At 41.5% G+C, this 25,269-nt stretch overlaps 1 protein-coding gene across 1 annotated transcript; it reads left to right on the top strand.

Moving 5' to 3' along the window:
• Positions 1-871: 871 nt before the first annotated feature.
• LOC306936324 (cytochrome P450 2K1-like) lies at positions 872-25,269 on the top strand (the record flags this gene model as incomplete). The annotated part of the gene is made up of 16 exons (XM_079519813.1): positions 872-913; positions 3,836-4,012; positions 6,133-6,295; positions 7,759-7,908; positions 12,443-12,603; positions 14,348-14,527; positions 14,845-14,986; positions 18,709-18,935; positions 19,706-19,877; positions 20,205-20,354; positions 20,451-20,611; positions 21,354-21,533; positions 22,546-22,687; positions 23,599-23,783; positions 24,391-24,532; positions 25,020-25,269. The coding sequence occupies 16 exons, from the start codon at positions 872-874 to the stop codon at positions 25,208-25,210; spliced, it is 2,565 nt and encodes an 854-aa protein (XP_079375939.1). The 3' UTR covers positions 25,211-25,269.

Raw genomic sequence — 25,269 nt, 5'->3', positions numbered from 1 at the left:
GATTCTTCCATCAGGTTTTAGAACCAGCCCGTAATTCATTATGCTTGTAGCCATAGGCGACTTAGATGACCTGGAGGTGGCAGGGGCTTTAACCCTGGTGTAATCAGATTGTGTCTTCATGATCTTGTCATTTGCTAAATTGTGTACTGAGAGCGCAACTTCTTCTTTTCTTGTCAGGGGAGGTCCCTTAGCCTTTGACCTGGCAGGGCCTTACTACAAGGCAGTAGTCTCGTAACCCTGATGGGGGAGGCATACGGGTGCAGGTGCCACACCTTGCCCAAGGGTGAGCCAGAACTATATGTAAGGCAGGAGCGTTCAGCTCCCGGAGGCTTTTACGAGCCCACATACCACATAGGAGAGTAACAAACTGCTTAACCAAGCTTTGACCGAAACGTTCCTCACTGCAGAGCAAAAGGTTGAAGACCTGGAGGGAGAATTGAAGGAATCAGAGGAGGCATCCATGGACCATGGCAGTGCTTGAGGAATACAGCATTCCCTGGAAAGAGGAAATCCATCAGCCTTAAACTCAGTGGGAAAATACCTTGGAAGGAGGAGAGCCAGAAACTATGAGAGGTTGTTTTAAAGAGCAAGCTAAGTTAAGCATTTTCATCTTCAGGAAACACCAACAACAAATAGTGACAGAAAGTGACTTTGCGGCGCACAAAACTCACTCCAAATATTGGTGAGTAGTTCATGAACAGAACTGGCTGGCGGTTTGGAAGTTCCAAAAAGTGTAGTGACGGTGCTCTTTGGTAGGAGACTGAACTTGCACAAACACAAAGAAAACAAGGCACTCTTCTGTTGAAAAAGATAAAAAGCCATATTGATGTGGCTAGTTCATAATAGATTTTTGTTAAAATGGGAATAACCAATGCGAAGCGGCCAGCACAGCCTTCTTCATACCCTGAAGAAGGTATTATGAACTAGCCACATAAATAAATGCTTTTTAACTTTTTTCACCAGAAGAGTGCTTTGTTTTTTTCCTTTATTGCATTATACAGAAGCTATTGATAGTACATATTGTTCATTATTAGAAGCAGTTTCCAAAATTACATGATGGCTGCCTGTCAGTTGTTCTGATCTCTGTGGACCCTGTCTTGCATGGCACATTATCCCTTATGCCTAATCTTATCTAATTAGGCATTTCTTATTTTGAAAAACATTCTAAATAGTGAAAACAGACGATCTACAAGCTCACAACATGTAGATGCAGATCGTCTATGTTTTTCAAAATAATAAAAAATGCATAATTCTGCGTTCACACGGGCAGATGCAAAGCTAGTCTGCCATTCATTGTAAGCCAGCGAAATGAAGATGCAAAGATGCATCCGACGTTTGTAGCTCCTATAAAAGCTACAACAGCTACAAATACACTGTGTAGCTTTGCATCTTTGAATCTTTTTTAATCTGCCCGTGTGAACGCAGCATAAGGATGGAATAAGGCGCCGTGCAAGATAAGATGCTGTTTTTTGAGGGGCTCCTATGTCCAGCTTTGAGGGTTTGTGTAAACACAAACATTAATTGTCCTAACACAAACATTTAATGCCATTGACAATGAATGGCCAGCTTTGAGTGTTTGTGTAAACACAAACATTGTAGACGAAGGTGAGGCCGCAAATTCTGATTGGCCGGAATGAGATGATGTATTTTTTTTTTATTCCAAATGTCCAACAAACATTATTGAAGACATTCTGGCCGGCACTTTTACTCATTCCCCGCCTAGGGCGAGATTGGACCAGATTAATTAATGATCGCAGATCGCCTAGGGCGAGATTGGACGAGATAAGGGTTTATAATTTTGTGAAGTGAGGGGTGCTCATCATCATCGTACAATCGTACATCATCGTATACATCATCAAGAATGGTGGTCCCTTATTGGCCAAGCGCTCCCACCGACATGTGATCGTTTAGCCGACTTGCTCGTCTACATATGACTTAAATCTTCCCTTCAATGTCAATGGTGTTTAATGTTTTGATGTTTAATTTACGTCATATTTGGCGGAAATCTGACCAAAATTCCCCTTTCATTGTCAATTGGCAAATATTGAGACGTGTGAGGACATGTCAAAAGCTGTATATAGGAGGGGCTAGCTAGAGGGCTAGAGGGGCTAAATAAGGATTTTTACTGGCTCTTGGCGTCATCGTCGCCATGCAACGCTTCCGTGTTGGCGACGTCATCGATCATTTTCCATCCTCGATCCAAAAAACTCTTTGTACTGGAATTGAGCTCAGATTGAGGTGATCATACAAAACATCCATGGTTTGTGAGGTCAATAAAAAATGATGGCGATCTCGCGGGACAGTATCCAGCGCTTAGGATGAGAACAAAAGTATCTGCCCTGTGCCCCGGAAATTATTCCGTGTTCCCGGAAGTACGTCAATTCCGGTGGTGCCATAATGGTTGGCGGGGAAAGTTAAAATCCTAGCGCAGCCTCTACATTATTTGATATTCTCCCCAAACAAAACAATGCAAGTATTTGGGTCGATGTAGTCTCGCCGCCAGTGGAGGCTTTCTCCTTCTAATGATGCCATAGTGAACGAGGCGCTGACTGAGAAACGCGTTGTGAAGGCTGCTGGTTTCTGTCAAAGCGAGATCCTTTATCCATTTCAACAAACCACTTAATATCTGATCTGAGATAGAAGCTACTCAGGACAATTTCTGAGGGGCCCCTCCTATGCCCAGCTTTGTGTGTTTGTGTGTACCGAATTTGTGATGATTTGATTGGCTGAGTACAGAATGTGCAGTATGATGATGTACGTATGATGATAAGAGTGCCCCTCACTTCACACAAGTGGGATTTTTTCATCACTTTCCGAAGCCTTCATAAACCCACACTCATAATCTCCATAGGTGGAGAGGGGAGAGCCAACATGATCCTACCAAATTTTCAATTCAAACTACTTCAAACTCGGCGCCCTTGTCGCTGACCAACCATGGGAGTGCTGTGCCATGATGAAATATTGAATAATTATGAATTTCATAGTGGAGGTCAAATGGCCTTGGATCAGGGCTGCCTGCAACATATAGTCAAACTTGGAATCAAAGGTCATACATATGTAATTCATGAGTCATGGCTGATGTCACAGGCTGACAACATGATTGCTTCATTGATTGATTGATTGATTGATTGATTTTTTAATTCACAGTATGGAGAATGGGTAGGACGAAGTCAAAACTGTTACTTTGTGTGATTAAGCAGGGTCCATATGATGATTTATTTAATTTTTTTGCATAGAAGTGTATATTTGTATATTGACTGCCATATAGCCTATGGCCTACTTGTGTGCAAGCAGAGCACACCATGAGATGCCATGAGATACCTTAGTTAAGTCACCATCAACAGCCAATAAGGGACCACCATTCGTATGCTCAACTTGCATACTGCATGAGGCATCGATTAAGTGTAAGGTAATATGGGTTGTTCTGCTTCACCCTTCATTGTTTCCCTCTTTGTTATAATGGTGTGAGAAAAACGCAGTTTCTTTAGTCACGTCGTCCCGTTCTACACTGCCTTTCATGGCATGTACAAAAGTACAGTAAATGCACCGTGCAGTTACTGCAATATGTGATTGCCCATCAATACTACAGTGCATAATTGGTTCTGCAATTGCAGTGTTTTGTATTTCTATACAGCTAAAAGGCACGTGAAAGAAAACCTGTTCCTCCCTTGAGTATGAAGGGGCGGGTCATGTACATGTGTTACCAGCACTATGGTAATGCACTTTGGGGACATATAGCGAGCACAAACAGTGTTTGCTGCTACAGCTGAGAGAGCTATACGTACGTACACTATAAAACAATATGTCTCTGTCTGAAAATGTGATCTTCCTCCAGGCCACTAGTTCCACGACCTTGCTGGGGACTGTCGTGGTTGTTCTGGTTCTCTACCTCTTCTCCTACAGCTCCAGTAACATCAAACAGGTGGTGGAACCTCCAGGACCGAGGCCACTGCCTCTGCTGGGAAACCTGCTGCAGCTGGACCTTCACAGACCCCATAACAGCCTTTGTGAGGTGAGTTCAGTGGTGGAAAAATAGAACTCAAAGTTCTTATTTAAGTAAAAGTATCAATAACACAATTTTTAATAAGTTTTAAAATGTATAAAGATCTTTTGAAAATAGCAGATCTACAAGCTCACAATGCACATTGTGATCGGCTATTTTCAAATGGCTGAAATGTAAATAGGCTGAAGTGGTTAATGTATGTTTTGAAATAATAATCAAAATCTAAAAAGTCACTAGTAATAATTGTAGTGTAGTGTACAATAGTGGTGTGGTGTACAATATTTGGATCCGAGATGTAGTGGAGTAGAAGCAAAAAATTACAAGTTATTATTGAAGATTATTATTAATAACCATCAAATGTCTTTGTCCCAATGTGAAAACCACATAAATCATTCATCACTTCACTCACAGAACCATGTAAGGACAAGCTGGTTGGCCTTAATAAAATGGAGTGGAAGTATAACCATCCAACAGTCCAGTTTTACATCTACTATATAATGTGCCACGTCTCTGCATGCGTACGTGTGTGCGTGCGTACGTGTGTGCGTGCGTACGTGTGTGTACGGTTGTAATGCACGTAACTTGGGAACTGTTTGCCCCACCGACTTCACATTCGACACACTCGTTCCACACCCCCACAGGGAGTGCAGTGCCAGGTATCGAGTCGGTCGGACCCACGGTTCTCCAGAACCACCACAAAAGGCTCTGGTCTGCAGGCTCTGCCAGTGGGCCTAATGAGGCCAACTCCTTTCACCTGGGCCAGGCTCTGCCAGTGGGCCTAATGAGGCCAACTCCTTTCACCTGTGCAATAGGCCTATCTCACAGCCCGCTTTCCACGCCCACTTCCGGTAAATAGTGGTGTCATTTAACATTAGCATTTACACGTTTTTTTCTCTGGATAATCTAAGTACATTTTCTAATGTAAAAATGTGACAGACCAATATTATTATGAAGCAAACAAGATGGTAAATCAGCTCGAACAGATAGAACAAACCTTACCTTGAGAAAACAAAAGTTGTAGACTTCTTAAATTACCTCTGTTAACATGTAGCGTCTAGGGGGCGTATTAAGGGGGCGGGGAAATTCTGTGAGATAGGCTTATTTCCAGCCTCTGCCTCAGCCAATTGAGGCTCAACCAATCAGGCTCTGCCAGTGGACCGAATTGATTGCCAAGTACACTTTTCAGTTTGCAGTCTTCACACACACAGGCACATACACAGATCTCCATGTGGGACACCGGCTGACAGTTAAAACGGGTGCTATGACAACGTATATCATTAGGTTCCCAAGTTGCATCGTTCCCAAGTAGGCCGGTGGCCGATCGCGACGGGCACGTACAGGTCTAGTCCTACTATAAATGCCCACCGACTTCATATTCGACACACGCATTCCAAACCCCCGCAGGGAGTGCAGTGCCCGGACTCGACCCACAGTCTCCTCTTGTGTTCTGATCACATGACTCTGGCATCATCTTATAGCCTGCCCTGGAATAATTGGAATATTATCAAAAGAAATCATCGTACGAATTATACAGTTCTGGAACAATTTATTTAATGGCAGAAAAAGAGGTGGAGCAAATCGACTGACAACCAGAAAGAAATGTAAGGAACCGAACCAAGTAGCCTAATAGAGTGGTTTTCAAACTGGGGTTCCCCAGATGAGAGTAAATGAAGGGTTCTGCTGCCCTCCTCCCCGTTGTCTAGTGAATATATGATGACATAGAAATTTAGTGTGAGCAGGTGCAGTACTGTTCTGTACCATGGAGAGGTGCTCAGAACTGTGGTTATTTTTTGTTGAAATATTGACTGTTACCACGAATTGACTGACTGAAATAAACTAAAAATACAGGGTTCCTTTAAAAGGTTAAAGACCCACCTGATACTGAACCTTTTTTTATATTGCCTATATATAGATAATGGCTATTTAATTAAATTTCTATAACTTTTTTCCACTTTTTAATTTTCCATAATTATAACAATGTTTTTGAAATATCATCTGAACCCTCTAAAACTCTGTGTACTGCAGCACAGTATTGCTTTTTCATCGTAATTATGTGACCATAGCCTATACTGACCAATCACTTTTCTTTTCTATGATGTTTGATTGTTTCTTTGTTTGTTCTCTTTCAGCTTTCAAAGAAGTATGGCTCTGTATTTACTGTGTATTTTGGCCTCAAGAAAGTGGTGGTCCTGTCAGGCTATAAGACGGTGAAGGAGGCCCTGGTCAACTACGCAGAAGAGTTTGGGGACAGAGATATCACTCCTATTTTCAAAGACATTAACGATGGACACGGTGTGGATTTTACCTACCAAATGTGTTTTTTCATTTCGTTGCTGTCGGGCAGAAACCTCTTATCTCCAACAGTTTGTTGGAGATACTTGGTCATCATCCTACAGCGTCATACAAAAGTAGTAGATCCACAAGATCAACACGTGGGGTGAAGCAACACGTTTTCAGCTTGTAGATCTGTTACTTTTGAATTTGAACAGTTTTGGACACATGAGGTTTCCACACGACAGAGACAATTTATCACATGCATTGTTGTTAGTGCATTTCGAGCATTTCCCGTCAGTTAGTGCATGTGTCGGGCACACCATAAATGGTGCCCAGGTCTCGTGACATGTGACATCAGGGATGGAGATGTGGAGACCCTGATGTCATAGTAAATGCGACCTGCTGTCACAGTTAAGCCCATATATGGAGATCCCTGATGTCATCACTATTGGCCAGCAACTCTACACCTGACCTCAAACCGTTAGATCTCCATACAGTATATGGATATATTTCAGAACCTGTTCTGACATTCCATATGTTGATCCTTCCCGATCCAGATTCCTTCCTCTTCGATGTCTCCCTTTTGACTTATACCTGTCCATTCAAATTTCAAACTCTAGACGGGCCTGCCCCAAAGTTATTAGTGCAGCCATGCCCGGCAGCCGGCAAAAACTAGAGTTCTCAACAGGCCTGAAAATTAAGGCCCGGCCCTAACTGGGGCCTCATCAAACACTGTACACTCAAGAGAATGTCCCCGCTACCACCCTTAGATCTCCATATACTGTATGGAGCTGACCTGTTGACATTCCACATGTTGATCTGACCTCATCGAACCCTGTACACTCAAGACATGCTCCTTATATGGCCAGTACAGAATTCATTCCATGTTGATCTGACCCTCCATGCCAAAGCACCAGCACTCGCATAGAAACAGAGCCTGGTGGATGCTGGGGAGGCGGTGGGATTTGCAAAAACTTTGTTAGCAGCGAGCGAGGCAGGGAGACAGCCGCAGCAGCGGCGCACGACCGCACAGCGGGAGAGAAGCCAGGAAAGAGCAGGTAGGCAGATAGGTTTAAATAGCCACTCTGATCAGGTAAAGAGTGCATGAGACTAGTCACCTGATCAGGTAGGCGCGCTCACGAGTTTCCTGCCTGAACTAGCTCAGCAGGCTTCGCATCATATTGTCTCTTTTCAGAGAAGACTAGTTAGTGTAGAGTGTATACAGGGTTTAAGTGTCAGACTCTGTTGGTCAGAGAAGTTACATGGCAGTCTACCCACTCCCCGGGCCAATTATGAGGGGGAATGACAGCATATAAATTAGAGAGAAAATGGGGACGAAATTGGAGTTGTTGCAAAATAAATTCTGACTTCTGTTTGTCATCATTATCATATAGACTTATTTGTTCATATCCCATTATGTGTTTGACCATAATCTGCCTGACAATATGTGACCCTTTGTCGCATGATTTGACATTTAACAGGTATCATCTTTGCAAATGGAGAGTCGTGGAGAGAGATGAGGCGTTTTGCCCTGACTAACCTGAGAGACTTTGGGATGGGGAAGAAGGCAGCTGAGGAGACAATTATTGAGGAGAGTCAGCAACTAATCAAATTGCTTGAAAAGTATGAAGGTACAGTATATATTTACACAGTATATGTTTTTGAAACAACATTGCAATATATCTTTCCGTTTTCGCCGATAGGGAATAACGGGGTAAGTTAGACATTGGGTAAGATATGAGCCACCTCAAAAACAATATGCAGAAAAATGATAGCCTGGCGCTGCCAGCCTTCATCTGCCTTTGAAATGCATATTGCATCCCACGTACTGCAGTGCAGTTGTATATTAGTATCGCAACACAAGCTCAGACTAGTATAATTATGCAGTACCAATTATGGATATCTATCTAGTATATCTGTGCTGTCGGGCAGAAACCAGCTACACGTAGGCCTATATGTCCAAAATATAAACTTTTCAGGAAATTAAAAAACAAAAAAAACAAAATGTGGTGCATTTTCACACCCAATTAACCCTAAACTCACTAAAGTAGAGAGATAAATGAACACTCTAGACTAAAGCAAACTGTAGTCATCAGATCAGGTGAAAAACCTCGTCAAAGCATCAGATCGGAGAAACACAGGCAGAGAGAGATTTCCTCGGAGTGTGATGTACCATTTATTTCAATCAAAGACAGAGTCCAGAATGACAAAAATAGCATAGCTTCCCCTTAGACCCTGAGCATGGAGCCCAGGGCCCCATATGACTGACCACCGCGGCCAGCTAACACTGAATGATTTTCACATTGACAATTGACATGATATACATACTGAGTTGAATACAGGAAGGGTGGAGTTAAGATTAACATACAGATCAACAGATGGCATTTTGGTTAGCAGATGGCTGTCCCACTGTGTGTTTTGATTCACACCTAAGACCAAGCTTCAAGCAGTATAGAACAAAGCTTTAGCCCCAGGGTACTTCCCCGAGAACTCCTATTCTGATTGCTTCTCAGACCCAAGCACTTTTGACCAGACAATATGACTCCACTTAACCTGCATCAAATTAACACAGAGACCCAAATAAACAGTGACCTATTAATGTATAGTGTAGTTATTGGCAGAATATAGCAAATATTGGCTATGGACTATATTTTACGAGACCACATTCCCCCCTTATGACAATCACAAGATTGGCATACAGAAAAATACATATAGTCCATATTCAACTGTAGTACACCCCCCTTTGACTCCATCACAGCCTACCGAACATCAGGAAAATCAACAACAAATGACAACATTACACAAAGTTCCCAAAATGATTACAACTGGTTCAGATTACATGTTTACGTTCTTCTAAATGATTCTTCTTTACATCCATACAACTTCATCAATGTACAACTAGCATCACTTTGACACATTAAAACACTCACAATACCGCTGTCTGTAACTTCAAATCACTTTTTTAAACGAATTTCACATAACCTTATCGATCAATGATAGAAATGAAACTTTAAACATATACTGACATTAAAATCACCACAACACTTTCGTCTTAAACCCTTTGTTTCACTTTGAAACTCCCACTTTGTTGGAATAATTATAGACCTTCAATCTTAATAACTAAACACCCAGTTTAATATGATATTAAGAGTAAAACATAGCCATAACCTTCATTTTCAAATAAGTTTTTTCGGACATGTTTGATAAATTCATTTATATTTTGAAACTACTCTCCTTCAAAGGCTCGGTAAGCGCGATGCGGGGAAGGGAGGGAACAGACAGTTGTCTCGGTAAGCAATTCCCCAACCAGCCAGAGGCCACCTCCTGCTTCAAGTCCCTGACTTACCTCACAGTTCAACTTAACCAGGGTACGGGTTACTCCCTTAACTTAACTGCAGTTCCCCAACCAGCCAGGGGGCTGAGAACGCTAACTCCCTCACGTTTAAAGTCAAAGTTTTCTCAATAATAACAAAAGAAATCTTTGCACGTCGTGGCACCCTAACTGCCTTTAGTTGACTATAATCAAACTAAATTTATTCGAACAAAAATAAGAACTTTATGCACAATTAGGACGATTAACACTTATGCGTACGACAGGAGCACTGTCTTTCGCCTGACAAAGAAACATCTAACTAATTTTACTCCGGTAAATATGTCTATTCAGATCCAAATCTCCCTTAGGCTCTATTTCTTGAATCAACTTCTTAACTAATTTAAATTCGACAAAACACACAAACATCAACGTATGCCTACATATACGCTGAATAGACTCACATTTAGACACACTTTTTGAATACAGATAAAGACTAAATGAATCTCTCCATCTGTTATTAATAAACTTCTTATAATGTCGCAATTGTCATTGTCTCACCTCGTGTCCGTTCAGCCATGCGTGGTCAAACAGGAGCTGCATGAAAGTTGCAACGTTCCCGCGCACCGCCGCCGCTCTGCTTCCATTGTCCTATCCAACACAGCACCATACTCCCCCCTCCAGACATTATATGAACATGAAATATCACATAAATGACTGGAAAGAAAAACATGAACGCATGTGTAGCTACAGGCCCCATCGAAACAAAGATACGCCGCAAAACGAGCTTGCAGATCCGCTGTTTCTGAAGAATGAAATGAACGTGGTCGCCGTTCGTCCGCGACCACCCCCGCTGATGACGAAACGAACCATGCTGAGCACCCTACTCCCGATGCACGGTCCGCTGATGAACCCCCTCGGTCCGCTGATGAACCCTCGGTCCGCTGCTTGGTGAAGGCCGTGCAGACCAACCTCCCCACGGGTTGGAGATCCGCTGCTCCCCGCCGAGACGTGAAGAGACGCAGGTCCCCGTCGACGCGCTGTAGAGGGCCTCTCCCTCCTGTCCCACATCGGAGATCCGGAGCGCACCGCTTGCGCCATCGTCCCCATCCCCGAAGAGAAGACCACTTCCTCCCGCTGTAGACGAACGCCGTTTCGCCGAAAAATCAAACAAACCTCCAACCGCCAAAATTAGACTGAAGTATCCAAAAGTCCCCGCCGGTTCTCTTCTGCCTGGCGCTGGAAAGCCCCAAAGACACCGGGTTTCAGGGCAACATCTATGTGGTGTATTTTCACACCCAATTAACCCTAAACTCACTAAAGTAGAGAGATAAATGAACACTCTAGACTAAAGCAAACTGTAGTCATCAGATCAGGTGAAAAACCTCGTCAAAGCATCAGATCGGAGAAACACAGGCAGAGAGAGATTTCCTCGGAGTGTGATGTACCATTTATTTCAATCAAAGACAGAGTCCAGAATGACAAAAATAGCATAGCTTCCCCTTAGACCCTGAGCATGGAGCCCAGGGCCCCATATGACTGACCACCGCGGCCAGCTAACACTGAATGATTTTCACATTGACAATTGACATGATATACATACTGAGTTGAATACAGGAAGGGTGGAGTTAAGATTAACATACAGATCAACAGATGGCATTTTGGTTAGCAGATGGCTGTCCCACTGTGTGTTTTGATTCACACCTAAGACCAAGCTTCAAGCAGTATAGAACAAAGCTTTAGCCCCAGGGTACTTCCCCGAGAACTCCTATTCTGATTGCTTCTCAGACCCAAGCACTTTTGACCAGACAATATGACTCCACTTAACCTGCATCAAATTAACACAGAGACCCAAATAAACAGTGACCTATTAATGTATAGTGTAGTTATTGGCAGAATATAGCAAATATTGGCTATGGACTATATTTTACGAGACCACAAAAACAAAACCTGCCTCATCATAGTTGGTATGGTGACTTACTTATTTACTTATGTGTCCTTATATTATCATCGCTTTACCCAAACTAGACCTGTACGTGCCCGTCGGCCATCTGCCTACTTGAGAACGATGCAACTTGGGAACCTAATAATAATACCCGTTGTCAACTTGTCATAGCACCCGTTTTAACTATCTGTCTGTCTGTCTGTCTGTCTGTCTGTCTGTCTGTCTGTCTGTCTGTCTGTCTGTCTGTGTCCCACATGGAGATCTCTGTATCTGCCGGTCTGCCTGTGTCTGAAGAGTGCAAACTGACTGTGAAAAGTGGAGCGGTTAAGTAATCAATTTGCAGGTGTGGGGTTGCCATGGCAATCAATTGGCTGAGGCAGAAATTGCACAGGGGAGGGGACTTTGGCTCATTAGGCCCACTGGCAGAGCCTGACCAGAGCCTTTTGTGGTGGTTCTGGAGAACCGTGGGTCCGACCGACTCGATACCGGGCATTGCACTCCCTGTGTGGGTGTGGAACGTGTGTGTCGAATTTGAAGTCGGTGGGGCAAACGGTTCTTGAGTTACGTGCATTACAACCGTACACACACACACACACACTCAGACAGACGTGGAACATTTATAGTAGGATACAGCTCAAGTGGCCATCGTGTTAAGGGGATTTGACCATTCATGTGGAGATTTATTTTATTTTACGTCTGACTTCACCATTCAGTGGAATTAGGTGGTTTGACCGACAATTTTGAGGATCCAAGTTAGGAGGTTTAGGCAGAAGCACTAATACTTTTCATTGTTTCAATATTTGTAAAACCCACACATAGAGGTAACGGTTGTTCAATAGCACTGATTAATTTATTTTTCTTTAAAAAAATAAAAATCTAAAATGTTCTACTTTTTCTTTTCTTTTGACAGGTAAAGCATTTGATACCACACGTCCATTGAATTATGCCGCATCCAATATTATCTCATCAATTGTGTATGGAAACAGATTTGAATACAGTGACCCACAATTCATAGACATGGTGAATAGAGCCAATGAGAACATACGCATTGTTGGTTCTGCATCAATACAGGCAAGTATATTATTATCATTTTTTTCCCTATTTTCTTTTCTTTCTTTTTCCCCCCTTTTCCTCCCAATTTAGTCATGTAGGCCAGCGGTCCCCAAACTGTTTTGGCCGTGCCGTGTTTGTGCTAAATAACACCATAAAACCGCCCATTTCATGCCACACACCCCAGAGGGTGTTCACACACCACACCTGAAAAAAATCATTAACATGGTGAAACACATCTTGATGATGTCATCAAGATGTGTTTCACCATGTTAATGATTTTTTTCATAATTACAGTTCTAGGAAACACAGAATGGGGGGACTTTTTATTATTTCCACACAACAGCTCTAAGGTATATTAATGACATAGTAAAATGTTGAAAATGTGTGGTTTTCCCCTTTAACACTTTGATTGCTACAAGATCTCGGCAGGCCTATTTGGATGTTGCTACCGTTTAACATTGCACAAAGGCCTTGTTCGGGGGCCCACAGCAAAATGTTCTCTTATAGCGAGAATCACACGCATACATCAAAAGAAAGCTGAACTTGTCCACTTCAATTTAAAAAATACATTTTGATTTTACCATGTTCCATTCTGGAGATATTGACCTTTTTGCAACACCTGCATTTGCCTGGAAGTGGTTATCTTGAACAGCGAGCAGAGTTATGGATGGTTTAAAGTCAGAGACATTGACAGGCAGATATAAAATTGAACCCAATAAATATCCTATACATCCTATACACCGAATGAAAGCCCTGAATGTGTACTTTTACGAGGAAAAGAGTAAACATTGATCCCATGTACAGTTAGACAGTAATTGGTTATTGAATGCAGCTTGTGCCCACCAGATAACTTCAGAGAAAACATGGACGTGAACTCCTCAATATTCACAAAATAAGGCCTATAGCGACATATAAATACTATATACCGTATGAAACAGAAGACTCTCTGCTTTCATAAGAAAATAACTTCTACTGTAGTAATAATAAAAATCACACCCATGTGAAGTGAGTGGTGCAACTCTGTCCCATATTCTGTTCTCTGCTTATTCAATACAGCTCGCTATATACGGACTGAGGCAGAAAGTCATGTAAACCTTTTATTTACAGTTTGGTCTGTAAACTTCTACTGTAATAATAAAAATCACACCCCTGTGAAGTGAGCGTTGCAACTGTTCTGTACTTATTCACTACAGCTTCCATGGGCACGTCCATTTTACACTGGCTTAGTGGCTTCTACACGTAAAGCGGCCCGCCCTCCTGTTTTCAGGAGGGGAGGGTGGTTTTTTTTTTTTTTTTTTTTTTTTCTGATCACGTGAGCGGGACTAAGCAGCAATGATAGGGGGATGGTTCTTCATTGTCCGGGTGGGTAAAAAGATAAATGAAAGTATGCTATAAAAAAGTGATTAGAACGTATGGATACGTGGTTCGCACCGGACGTTTGATTAATTGATAACGTATTGATACGCGATTAGCGTCGGCTGTGTTAAGCAAGTTGATGTGTTTTTGGATCATTTTCAATTTTGTCTTATAAGCAGGTGTTTAGCACAGATGCACATGACCCTAAGGTATATGGTTCTTGTTTGTTGATTTTTGCTCAGATTTGACTTTACTTTTAGGTTTTAACACCCATTCCAGGAGGTTAGTGTCATCAACAATACCCTCTCGAGGCAAAAGTCTATCAGTACTGGTGCTCCTCAGGGCATGGATAAACATCAGCTTGACATTGCCTTGACTATGTATTTACCTTAACTTTATCTGACAGCTGTACAACATGTTTCCTTGGCTGGGGAAGTGGATAAGGACCCGTAAGCTGTTCGTGGCTAATACAAAAAAGCAGTTACGCGCCATAAAAGACTTAGTGAAACAACTGAACGACACTCTCAACCCTCACATGTGCAGGGGCTTTGTGGATTCTTTTCTGAAGCGTAAGCAGAAAGAGGAGGTATGTGGAAATGTCAATATGAAATTGTCGCTGTCGGGTGGACACCTGAATGTCCAAAATGGTTAATATTCAGGAATTGAAAAAAATAACCCGTATACCAATGGATTCAATGTACCAGTAGTTATTTAGTCACAAGATCTTGTTAATACTTTTCACTTGCAACAGACCACTTAAAAAAAAAAAAAAAAAAAAAACGTAAAAACAAGCTGCAGTATGCCAATACTGTACAAGGTTTCTGCCCGACAGCAGTGGTATCATGCTTCTAAAGAAGAAATGGCTACAGTAGTAATGTGTGTGTCGTGTCTGTTTCCTTGTAGGACTCTGGAGAGATGGACTCTTACTATCATGAAGAGAACCTGATATGTTCAGTGGGCAACCTGTTTGCTGCAGGGACTGAAACCACTGGAACTACATTGAAATGGGGCTTGTTGTTCATGGCCAAATATCCACAAATACAGGGTAGGCACTCAAACGCACTCAAACACACGCTCACACACACACACACACACACACACACACACACACACACACACACACACACACACACACACACACACACACACACACACACACACACACACACACGTATGTTAAATACAAAATAAACGTATGTCTATTTTTATTTTTTTATTTTTTAAATAGCACATTTGTTTTTAAATGTCTGTCTGTAATGACATGCCCCATAGGGCCAGTTTTAAAGTGAATATATGAATGTGTGGTTGCAAATAACAATAAGTGTCTTTAAGTGTCAGTCTAAAATCTGATTAATCTGCAAAAAAAAAACATTCAAAGGTGGAAAATATATTAAAGTCCTGAATTGTTAGGTTAAATGTGAAATATAGGTGGTAGCAATTGCCATCCCCTGTAACCCAAAATGATGCCCATGTGGGAGATAGTCAGTTATTGACTTAGTTTGTTTTTCCCAGATCAAGTTCAAGAAGAGTTGAGCAGGGTGATTGGGAGTCGTCAGGTGCTTGTAGAGGACCGGAAGAACCTGTCCTACACTGATGCAGTCATTCATGAGACCCAGAGACTTGCAAGCGTTATCCCGTTGTCCATACCTCATGCCACCAACCGAGATGTCACATTTCAGGGCTATTTCATCAAGAAGGTCGGATATAATGAGACGATACAGTTAATGTTTTCAGCTAAATTGAATAGTGTTTTTGCTTCCTTGATCAAACTCTTGTCTTTTTGATAACAGGGGACAACTGTGTTTCCCCTTCTGATGTCTGTTCTGAATGATGACAATGAATGGAAGAATCCACACACATTCAACCCAGCACACTTCTTAGATGAGCATGGCAAATTTATGAAGAAAGATGCATTCTTGCCCTTCTCTGCTGGTATGGACCTCACATTGCAATTAGTATCAGAATCAGAATATCTTTATTGTTGTCAGTGTATATAACGAAATTGATTAGCAATCCAGCTCAGTGCATAACAAAACCATAAAATATATATGTGTATATATAAAAACATACATTACAACATGCAGAAGGAGGAGAGGACACTGGAGCAGCACGTACATTTAAGCCTTTTATTTATTGGGTATAAAATAAAAATGACTAACGTTTCAACCTTACGGTCTTCAACTCTTCATCAGAGTCAGACTCTGATGATGTTGTTCTTGTTCCTGTGATGCTCCGGACCAGCCGTTTTTGGCTTGAGGCGCGTTGGTAGACTCCCTTTGTCGATACATTAAAACATATTGCACGATAATAGATAATACGATAGTAGATGCCATGTATTCTGTAGTCTAAATCCAGAATCAGTTATTGGCATTTGCACATTTTACATCTACTGAAACGGTGGCTCTGTCCTGTCTGTCCCAGGTCGTAGGGTGTGTCTGGGAGAGAGTCTGGCCAGGATGGAGCTCTTCCTCTTCTTCACCTCTCTCCTACAGCACTTTCGTTTCACTCCTCCACCTGGGGTAACAGAGGACGAACTGGATCTGACATCAGCTGTGGGGTTCACGCGCAGCCCTTCACCTCATCAGCTGTGTGCTGTCACTCGACTCTAAATAGCAGGACAGTTCCTGCAGGCTGTTTTCCATAATAATATTATCCCACTGTTGCATTGCTCATGAATAAGAATGTAATTCTTCGTAATCATACGCTGTGTATTTAATTTACATTTAATTGTGTTTAATTTCTGGTGTTTCACTTTTAAATCCCCTAAAGTTGAATCATTAAACAATCATAATAATAATAATAATAATAATAATTCATTTTATGTGAAGTATTTTATAGGCTATATACATAACAAGTCAGACACTGTCATTTGAACGTAATCATTCATGTTGACCCTGTGACTGTCACTGTATGTACTTGAATATTCAGTGAATAAAACGATACACTTGATCATGAATTCCACAGACTTCTCTAAATCCTTGTTAATAATAATAACACTGGGTTAGGTTAGGCTAACCCTAACCCTTAGGGTTTTGTCAAATTACGTTACCGGAAATGTCAGCACCATTGTCCTAAACATGACGTTTTCTACCTTAAATCATTTTAATATGGGTGTGTGATCTTTGTGATGATTAGTTCGTTCTCGCTTCCCATATTTCCCTGCTTTTGAGAAAGTGCAGTCATGGCTTACACACACACACAGACACACCCACATGGTCTCACCTGACTCGGCCCAGCATATTTGGCCAATAAACAATAAAATAATTATATGACAATGTGTGACGGATGTTGTGGTCTTGGCATTTGGCACCATTTACTACAGAAACCTTTTATGGATACAGAGAGCTGCAATAGTCCATGCAAGCAGGAAGGAATGACCGTCACCTTTGGCTGTACTACCTGTAATGTTAATAATCTTGCTAACGCACCATTTAAAACTTCAGCAGAGTTTATACAGCGTTGTATTATAGATAGATTACACCACTGCCACTGGTCATATATCCGCGTCTGAGAGCCTTGCACAGGTCTGGTGCCATTTGACACAGAGACAATAAACATGGATAGATAGCTGACGTGTGGCAAAGTTTATTGAACATAATTCAACAGCCGTATATATAAACTGAATGAATGCAGGTCAAATACGGTTCCACTTGTATAATAGCTAACCAGTCTTAACTTTAGGGACACATGACATAATATAGTCAATGAACACCCAGAGGGTTGGCTCTAGGAAAATTGTTTCTAAAATGAAAGAAAATACATAGATAGTTGAAAGTAGACGCATTGTCAATATCATTCAGAATCTGGTCCTACATTTCATTCAGCCACTGCACTGTATATAGTATACTTGTACAGTATATATAGTAATAGTATACTATGTTCACATAAGAAGATTTCAAAAGAAAATCTTGTAGTATGGTATGTTAATTCTAGTAACACTATTTCTATATTTAGTAGGCTAGTAATTTATTTCAGATGATCAACTCAAATCAGTCATCATATGTTTATTTAACTCACTCAAGTGTGATGTCATGGTTTTAAAATTATATAAAAAAGATAACAGTGAAGAAATCTAAGATGTCAAAATCAATAGGTTAAGGCCACAGACAAACATGCTGTAGGGTACCCTCCCCAAACTGCCAATCACATTGAAAACAATGTATTTCAAACTCCAGCTTGGCCCCGCAGGCTGCATGAACAGCGCTCGAGCGCTCAGTTTTCTGGAAGAGGTTCCAAAAATGAACCAGTATTTAACGTGTAAAATTCATGATATTTACATTGTAATTGTAATGTTCCAGCTGGAAAGTGTCCAACTTAAGACACTCGTCTTAAGTGGGAGAGGGCGGGGCTTAGCTAAAGGTGAAATGTTTACAAGTCACTTAGGCCTCACTCACACTGTTGCAACATGCATACAACATTTGTCTTGTGTCTTGTCCATGTTTAATGGCCGCCCCAATGCATTTCCAATGGAAGTCACATGGTTTGACAAAACATTTTTGTTTGTTGCAGGGGGGGCGGGGGGGCACAACACAGCCATCAAACAAAAATGTTTGTCAAACCATGTGACTTCCATGTGGTGTTCTTCTGCTGCCGTTATGCGCGTGCATGCTGTTGCTTATCAGTGTGACGTCGTCTGTTAAGGCGTCTATAGGGTCAACTCTGGTATTCACTACTGCATGTCCCTCCCCTTGGGTTGTCCATTAATCTGAAGCAGTGTTTATAGAAGGTGTAGGCTACCTGAGACTACGCAGTTATCATTTTTGCCAGATAAACACCAACAACAAAAAGCCATGAGTCTGATTGAGCTCCTTGTCCAGTCCTATCTCTCAGTCACATTACTGGGAGCTGTTCTCTTCCTGTTGCTCCTCTACTCCTTCTCCCGCAGCACCCAGGAGGAACAGGGCAATAAGGAGCCGCCAGGGCCCAGGCCACTGCCGCTGCTCGGTAACTTACTGCAGCTGGATCTGAAGAGGCCCTACCACACACTCTGGGAGGTAAGACTCAGCTCAACACTTCAGACTTCATTAAAACAAATCCAGGACTCTCTGAGACTCTGAAACTGGACAAACTGGTCTCTATAGAGTCATTTTAAGGCACCACTTGAGGATGCAACACATAGGGACGGTACCTGTTTTGTGTAGCCCCTGTGTATTAGCATTATGAGGGTTTTTCTTCTCAGAGCATGCTCTCAATGGTCTTCTCTGATTAAATAAAGGTCAACACTATATATATATATATATATATATAGGCTATATATTTTTTATTTATTTTTTTAAGCCTGATGAATAGCAACTGAAATTATACTACCATGGTTCTCCATCGATCCAAGCCGGAAAACAATCCATTGATTGATCATTACAATAAACATGGTCTGGAAATGCATGCTCGCATCGTGTCATCAAATGATCATGCATTACCCAACGCACATAAAGTAACAGTAACATGCAGTGATGGTTGAACACATCATGTGTTCATTCATCTATTCACCTTTTCCATTCTTATAGTATAATGTACCTTTACCAAGTAAAGATAATCTATATATTGTCCTGCTTGCAGGGAATTCGTGAATTGAGTCAGAGCCTTGACAACAAATGCTTACAGATATTTGTATTCATGCTAAATAAAATATATTTACAGTAGGATAGCTGCTCTAAATACTCCAGGCATGACATTCTTGCATAAATACAGAAGATTCACCTGCCTGTCTGATAATTGCCTGTGTTACCAATGCCATAACATCATTACTGTGTGTCTCTGGTCTCAGCTTTCCAAGAAATATGGATCGGTGTTCACAGTCTATTTTGGACCCAAGAAGGTGGTGGTTCTGGCAGGATACAAGACCGTCAAAGAGGCTCTGGTTGGTCATGCAGAGGAGTTTGGAGACAGAGAGATGATGCCAATAGTACGCGATTTCTTGAAGATTCCTAAAGGACATGGTGGACATGGTAGGTCAAAACAGTATGTCACATTCAGATAACCACTTAAACCCTATACTCCATACGCTATACTGTATGCCGTCCGCTTCTTTTCCCCCGCTACACTAAATAGCTTTGTCAAGAATAGTTGATCTGCAAGCTCACAGTGTCATGTTGAGATGCATTGTGAGGTTGAATTCATGAATTGTGAGGTTGTAGATGCTATGCGTTCATGTGGTTATAAACCCTGTGACATTTCTCATTCTGCATGTCTAGAGGAAATCAGTGATTAATGAGTTGTTCTGAAAATAAAAATACAAAATTTAAACTTTTGTTGAAATACTTTAGGAATCTTATTTGCAAATGGCAACTCATGGAAAGAGATGAGACGTTTCGCCTTGACTAACCTTAGAGACTTTGGGATGGGGAAGAAGGCGAGTGAAGAGAAAATCATAGAGGAAAGCTGCAACCTAATTGAAGTGTTTGAAAAACATAAAGGTAAGTTATGTTAGAATGATGTAAGATTTAAGAAATTGCTCGCACGCACCTCTAAGGACAACAAATGTATTTTGTTTTTGTTTTTATTTGTTGCAGGTAAACCCTTTGACACTGCACAAGCTGTGAACTATGCTGTCTCTAATATCATATGCAACATAGTCTATGGCAGTAGGTTTGAATACGATGACCCGCAGTTCACAGCTATGGTGGATCGATCAAATGAAAACATCCGACTTCTCGGTTCCCCGTCAGTGCAGGTGACACTTGCACTGTTGTTGTGTGGAAACTTATGGTCTATGTCCAAAACCATTACATTACAATAAGTGTTGAAAGAGCCTGTGTTACAATGGATCGGTATAGTTATTATTTTGTCACAAGCTCTTGTTAATACCTTTTATTTGTTGAATATAACCCGCAAACAGACTTCACCCTTTTCCAACCTATCTTCATATAATTGGTCATCACATATTTTAATATGTTACCATTTTTGTCTACACCATATGTGTAAGTAAGTCATCTGTATCTCAGATGGGGGCCGTGGCCAGTTCAGAAACCCACCTACCAGTGAAATCATCAAGTAATAAAATCATCAGGTAATAGAAACGACAGGCTTTCTATTCTTGGAAAGTTAGCATGCTATAATAGAAGCCCTTGTTATAGTGTTAAATAGGGGGAAAATGCCTAATGATTATGTCACTGGCAGGCAGGTTTCTATAGCGTCCACAGCCCTCTTCTGCAGAGACACAGACCGAGTAGAACTTTTTTATTTACCATGAGCATGAGTGAGGACCAATTATATGAAGATAAAAATGGGTGAAGTCTATCTTTAATTTATTTTTGAAAATGGCATGATCAGCTATTTTTGCTACTTTTGACACCCTTAGCATACTGTATATGACGAAGTAGGACAATTGTATAATGTTGGCTGCAGTATATAGCAGAATATAAAATGCATCTTTAACCTAACCATTAAATACACTTTGTTTCGCTGTTTAACAGATATACAACATCTTCCCATCGTTGGGCAAATGGTTCCGCAACAGGAAGCTGACCCTAATGAATGCTATTGCCAACAGGAACCAGATATCAGAGATCATCAGGCATTTACAGGAAAGCCTAAACCCACAAATGACCAGAGGATTTGTGGACTCCTTTCTGGTCCGCAAACAGAATCTGGAGGTATAAAACCATCAATGGTGGAAAAAGTATAGTCACATTTTTAAGTATCAATACTGCAATTCAAAGTGTATACATGAGTAAAAGTACAAAAGTATTGGCATTAAAATGTACTTAAAGTACCAAAAGTAAAAGTACTCAATATGCAGAATGTCCCATTTGAAGTCATCAAATGTAAACAAATCTTTTGAAAATAGCAGGTCTAAGCTCACAATGCCTCGCATCGCAACATCATTTCAGTACGTCATTCAGTACCCCTCAGGGCAAAAGATATTAGACTGGATATAGTCTGTTTTGGATATTGTACTATTGTGATATGGCATAAGTGTTATTTATGTTGTAAATCTGGAATAATCGGTATTGGCAGATACTCAAAATCAAATGATCGGTATAGGATCGGGAGCAAAAGAAAAGTGATCGGGGCGTCGCTAGTCCTAACCCTAAGCTTAACACTACCATGTTTAGTCCTACAATATATGTCCTCATAAACAGGACCACATATTTCTCAGTAATGAAATGGACAAAGGAGTTTTTATAGTGAATGGTGCATTTACATAGATTGTGCATTACATTCACACACACATTCACACCGATGGTGGAGGAAACCATGTAAGGCACCAACCTGCTCATCGGGAGCAATTTGGGTTCAGTGTCTTGCTCAAGGACACTTCGACAGTAACTCTGGGGGACCTCGGGATCAAACTGGATACCTTCCGGTTTCCAAGTGGCCACTCTACCTCCTGAGCCACTGCCGCCACATTCAGATTTAACCTTGTGCCAATTCGAAAAAGGTCTTCTAAATCCTAACTGTTTTCAGTGGTGCTCAAAAACTTCTCACGTTTGTTTTAAATAAATATAAAAAATAGCAGAACTTGTTTTTATATCTGCTATTTTTGAGTATTATAAAATAATGCTTTTTAGCTCAAATCGAATGACATCGCCATGTGTCCATTTATCCATTTGTAACTCAGAGAGATCAATTAAAACTGAGGTTTATGCTGTTTTGTTTGTGTAGGAATCTGGGAATGTGAATACTTATTTCCACAAAGAAAACCTTTTGTCAACTGTTGGAAATCTGTTTAATGCTGGTACGGACACTACAGCGACCACACTGAGGTGGGGCATGTTGCTCATGGCCAAGTACCCTAAGGTACAAGGTAAGGACCAGCAAACACAATGCACACAACACACGCTTTAACAGCCTGCACACACTCAAATCCTGCAGGCTTAAATGAACTCTTATGTAATGTAACCAAATGGTCCATTTGGTTACATTTGTACTTGTACATCGGAGTTATAAAAGTGCAAATGAACACTTGTGATCTTACTGTGTAGATGCACTATAAGAAGGTCCAAGGAAGGAGAAAGGGAATTGCACTGATTGAGACAGAGTGAGGAAGGATGTGCAACAGTCTCTATATGAACACAATTGGCCCATGTTCAGGAGAGGGAAGCCGGGCGGGGAGGGTGTTAATGAACACCTATCATAGCTAGGGTGACCATATTTAAATGTCTTGATATCATATATAATAACGGTGATAGTACATGCACATCCACTCTAGCCCAGGTGCTGGACAAACGGCAATACAGGAGGAAAACAGAGTCTGCAACTCTATGTATTTTTTCCTTTTGATTATATATATGACCATAGTCCTAATATTGCCTCATTGTGTTATTAAACCGCACTGGCTTCTCACGTTTTGTTTTAAAATGCTAATTTTGGTCATGGGTGGTATGGCCGACTTGGTGCTGTAGCCTAGGGGATATTTCTCATGTTATTTTAACAGGCTTTAAAACAAGAGACAACAAGAGTGCTTTACAACAGAAGGCCAACTGTTAAGGGACCATTTGAACACTGATGCCTGGCCGTCACAATGTTGTACAGGGTCTCGATTTGTGGGACACCTGAAAAGTATTGGAAATTAGGGACTGTCCCACGTAAAGGGGAACATCTGGTCACCCTAAGTGACCAGATGTAAATGTGAAATGTGCAGCCTACTACTAATATACAAACGGTACTATGAATGAATGAACTAGACTTTGACCTTGCTCATGTTTCATTTCCCAGAAAAGGTCCAGGAGGAGCTGGACAGAGTGATTGGAAGTCGTCAGGTGCTCGTAGAAGACAGGAAGAACCTGTCCTACACCGACGCTGTCATCCACGAGATACAGAGAGTGGCCAACATCGTTCCCATGTCACTTCCTCACACCACCAGTCAAGATGTCACCTTCCAGGGTTACTTCATTAAAAAGGTCAGAGTCAGATTGAATAAAACATACTTCTTTTGTTCAACAATGCTATTTCTGTAAACAAAACAAAACAACAACCACAATAATAACAACAACAAATACAAGTAATGTGTCTTGGTTAAATCAAAACGTTTTTAATTCTTATAATTATAACTTTTTTTGTAGTGCTATATTCTGATAGCAATTGCTATTATAGTTTGTTCAGTAACGTGGGGATGGAAAGAGTATCCTTGTATCCTGTATGAGTTCTCTCACGATTTGATGAAATTGGTATCCCAGCCTGAACATTTATTTTCTGCTTGTTATAGCCTAGAGACATGGACATGGAGACACCCTCTGACTATAGTAATAATTACTATGGGTATATACTGTAGACTCTGGAGAGCTAGTATTTACCATTCATTTTTGTGTGTGTGTGTGTGTGTGTGTGTGTGTGTGTGTGTGTGTGTGTGTGTGTGTGTGTGTGTGTGTGTGTGTGTGTGTGTGTGTGTGTGTGTGTGTGTGTGTGTGTGTGTGTGTGTGTGTGTTGTGAGGAGTTGATATTGTATCATATCCCGAAAGCTTATAATATGTTTTGAAACACTATTATTATAACGACTATTTTCTACAGGGGACAACTGTGTATCCCCTCCTGACGTCCGTCCTTTGGGATGAAAGTGAATGGGAGACCCCGCACACATTTAACCCTGCCCACTTTCTGGATAAGGATGGGAGATTTGTCAAGAAAGATGCCTTCATGCCATTCTCTGCAGGTAAACCAGCTCAATCTGCAACACATTACACTTCTTGGTGGTGTCAATGGGCTCTCTATGCACACAGAATAACTCCTACTTCCGGGCCCCTTACCTACTTCCTTCATAGGTGTTACCGATGATACTAATTAAGGCTCTGTTCCATTTAGTGTGCAGTGGTTCTCAAACCTTTTAATTTCAAGGACCCCCATAACTCAATGGAACCACCATTTGTACACTCTCAGAGTTACACATCCGTACGGTGCCATTTTGAACCCCCTCAAGGACTCTTTGACACCCATTGGTGTAGCAGAGTGTTTCCAGTGAGCCAACATGCAGAATAGCAGCACCCTGACTTTGTTTGATCAGAATGGAACATTATTATCATCGGTAGGACCTGTGAAGGAAGTAGGGAAGGGGCCCAAGTTCTTTCCAAAATGGCGTGTGTGCATAATAGTCTATTGTTAAGCCACATGGATGACCGCATGATGCTTGCCCTCTCCCCCAGGTCGCAGGGTGTGTGTGGGGGAGAGTCTGGCCAGGATGGAGCTCTTCCTCTTCTTCACCTCTGTCCTCCAGCGCTTCCGTTTCACTCCTCCACCTGGGGTAACAGAGGACGAACTGGATCTGACGCCAGTCGTCGGTTTAACCCTCAGCCCGTCACCTCATGAGCTGTGTGCTGTCAGTCGCTGCTGCTAAGTAGAAAGAGTTCCCAGAAGCTGTTGGAAGCAGAAGGTCCCCGCCATACTAGGTTTGAT

The sequence above is a fragment of the Electrona antarctica genome (assembly GCF_951216825.1).
Source record: "Electrona antarctica genome assembly, chromosome: 14".
In the NCBI taxonomy this organism is placed as follows: domain Eukaryota; kingdom Metazoa; phylum Chordata; class Actinopteri; order Myctophiformes; family Myctophidae; genus Electrona; species Electrona antarctica.
Note: the sequence above shows the minus strand (reverse complement) of the source record. Positions and strands in the feature narration are given on the sequence as shown.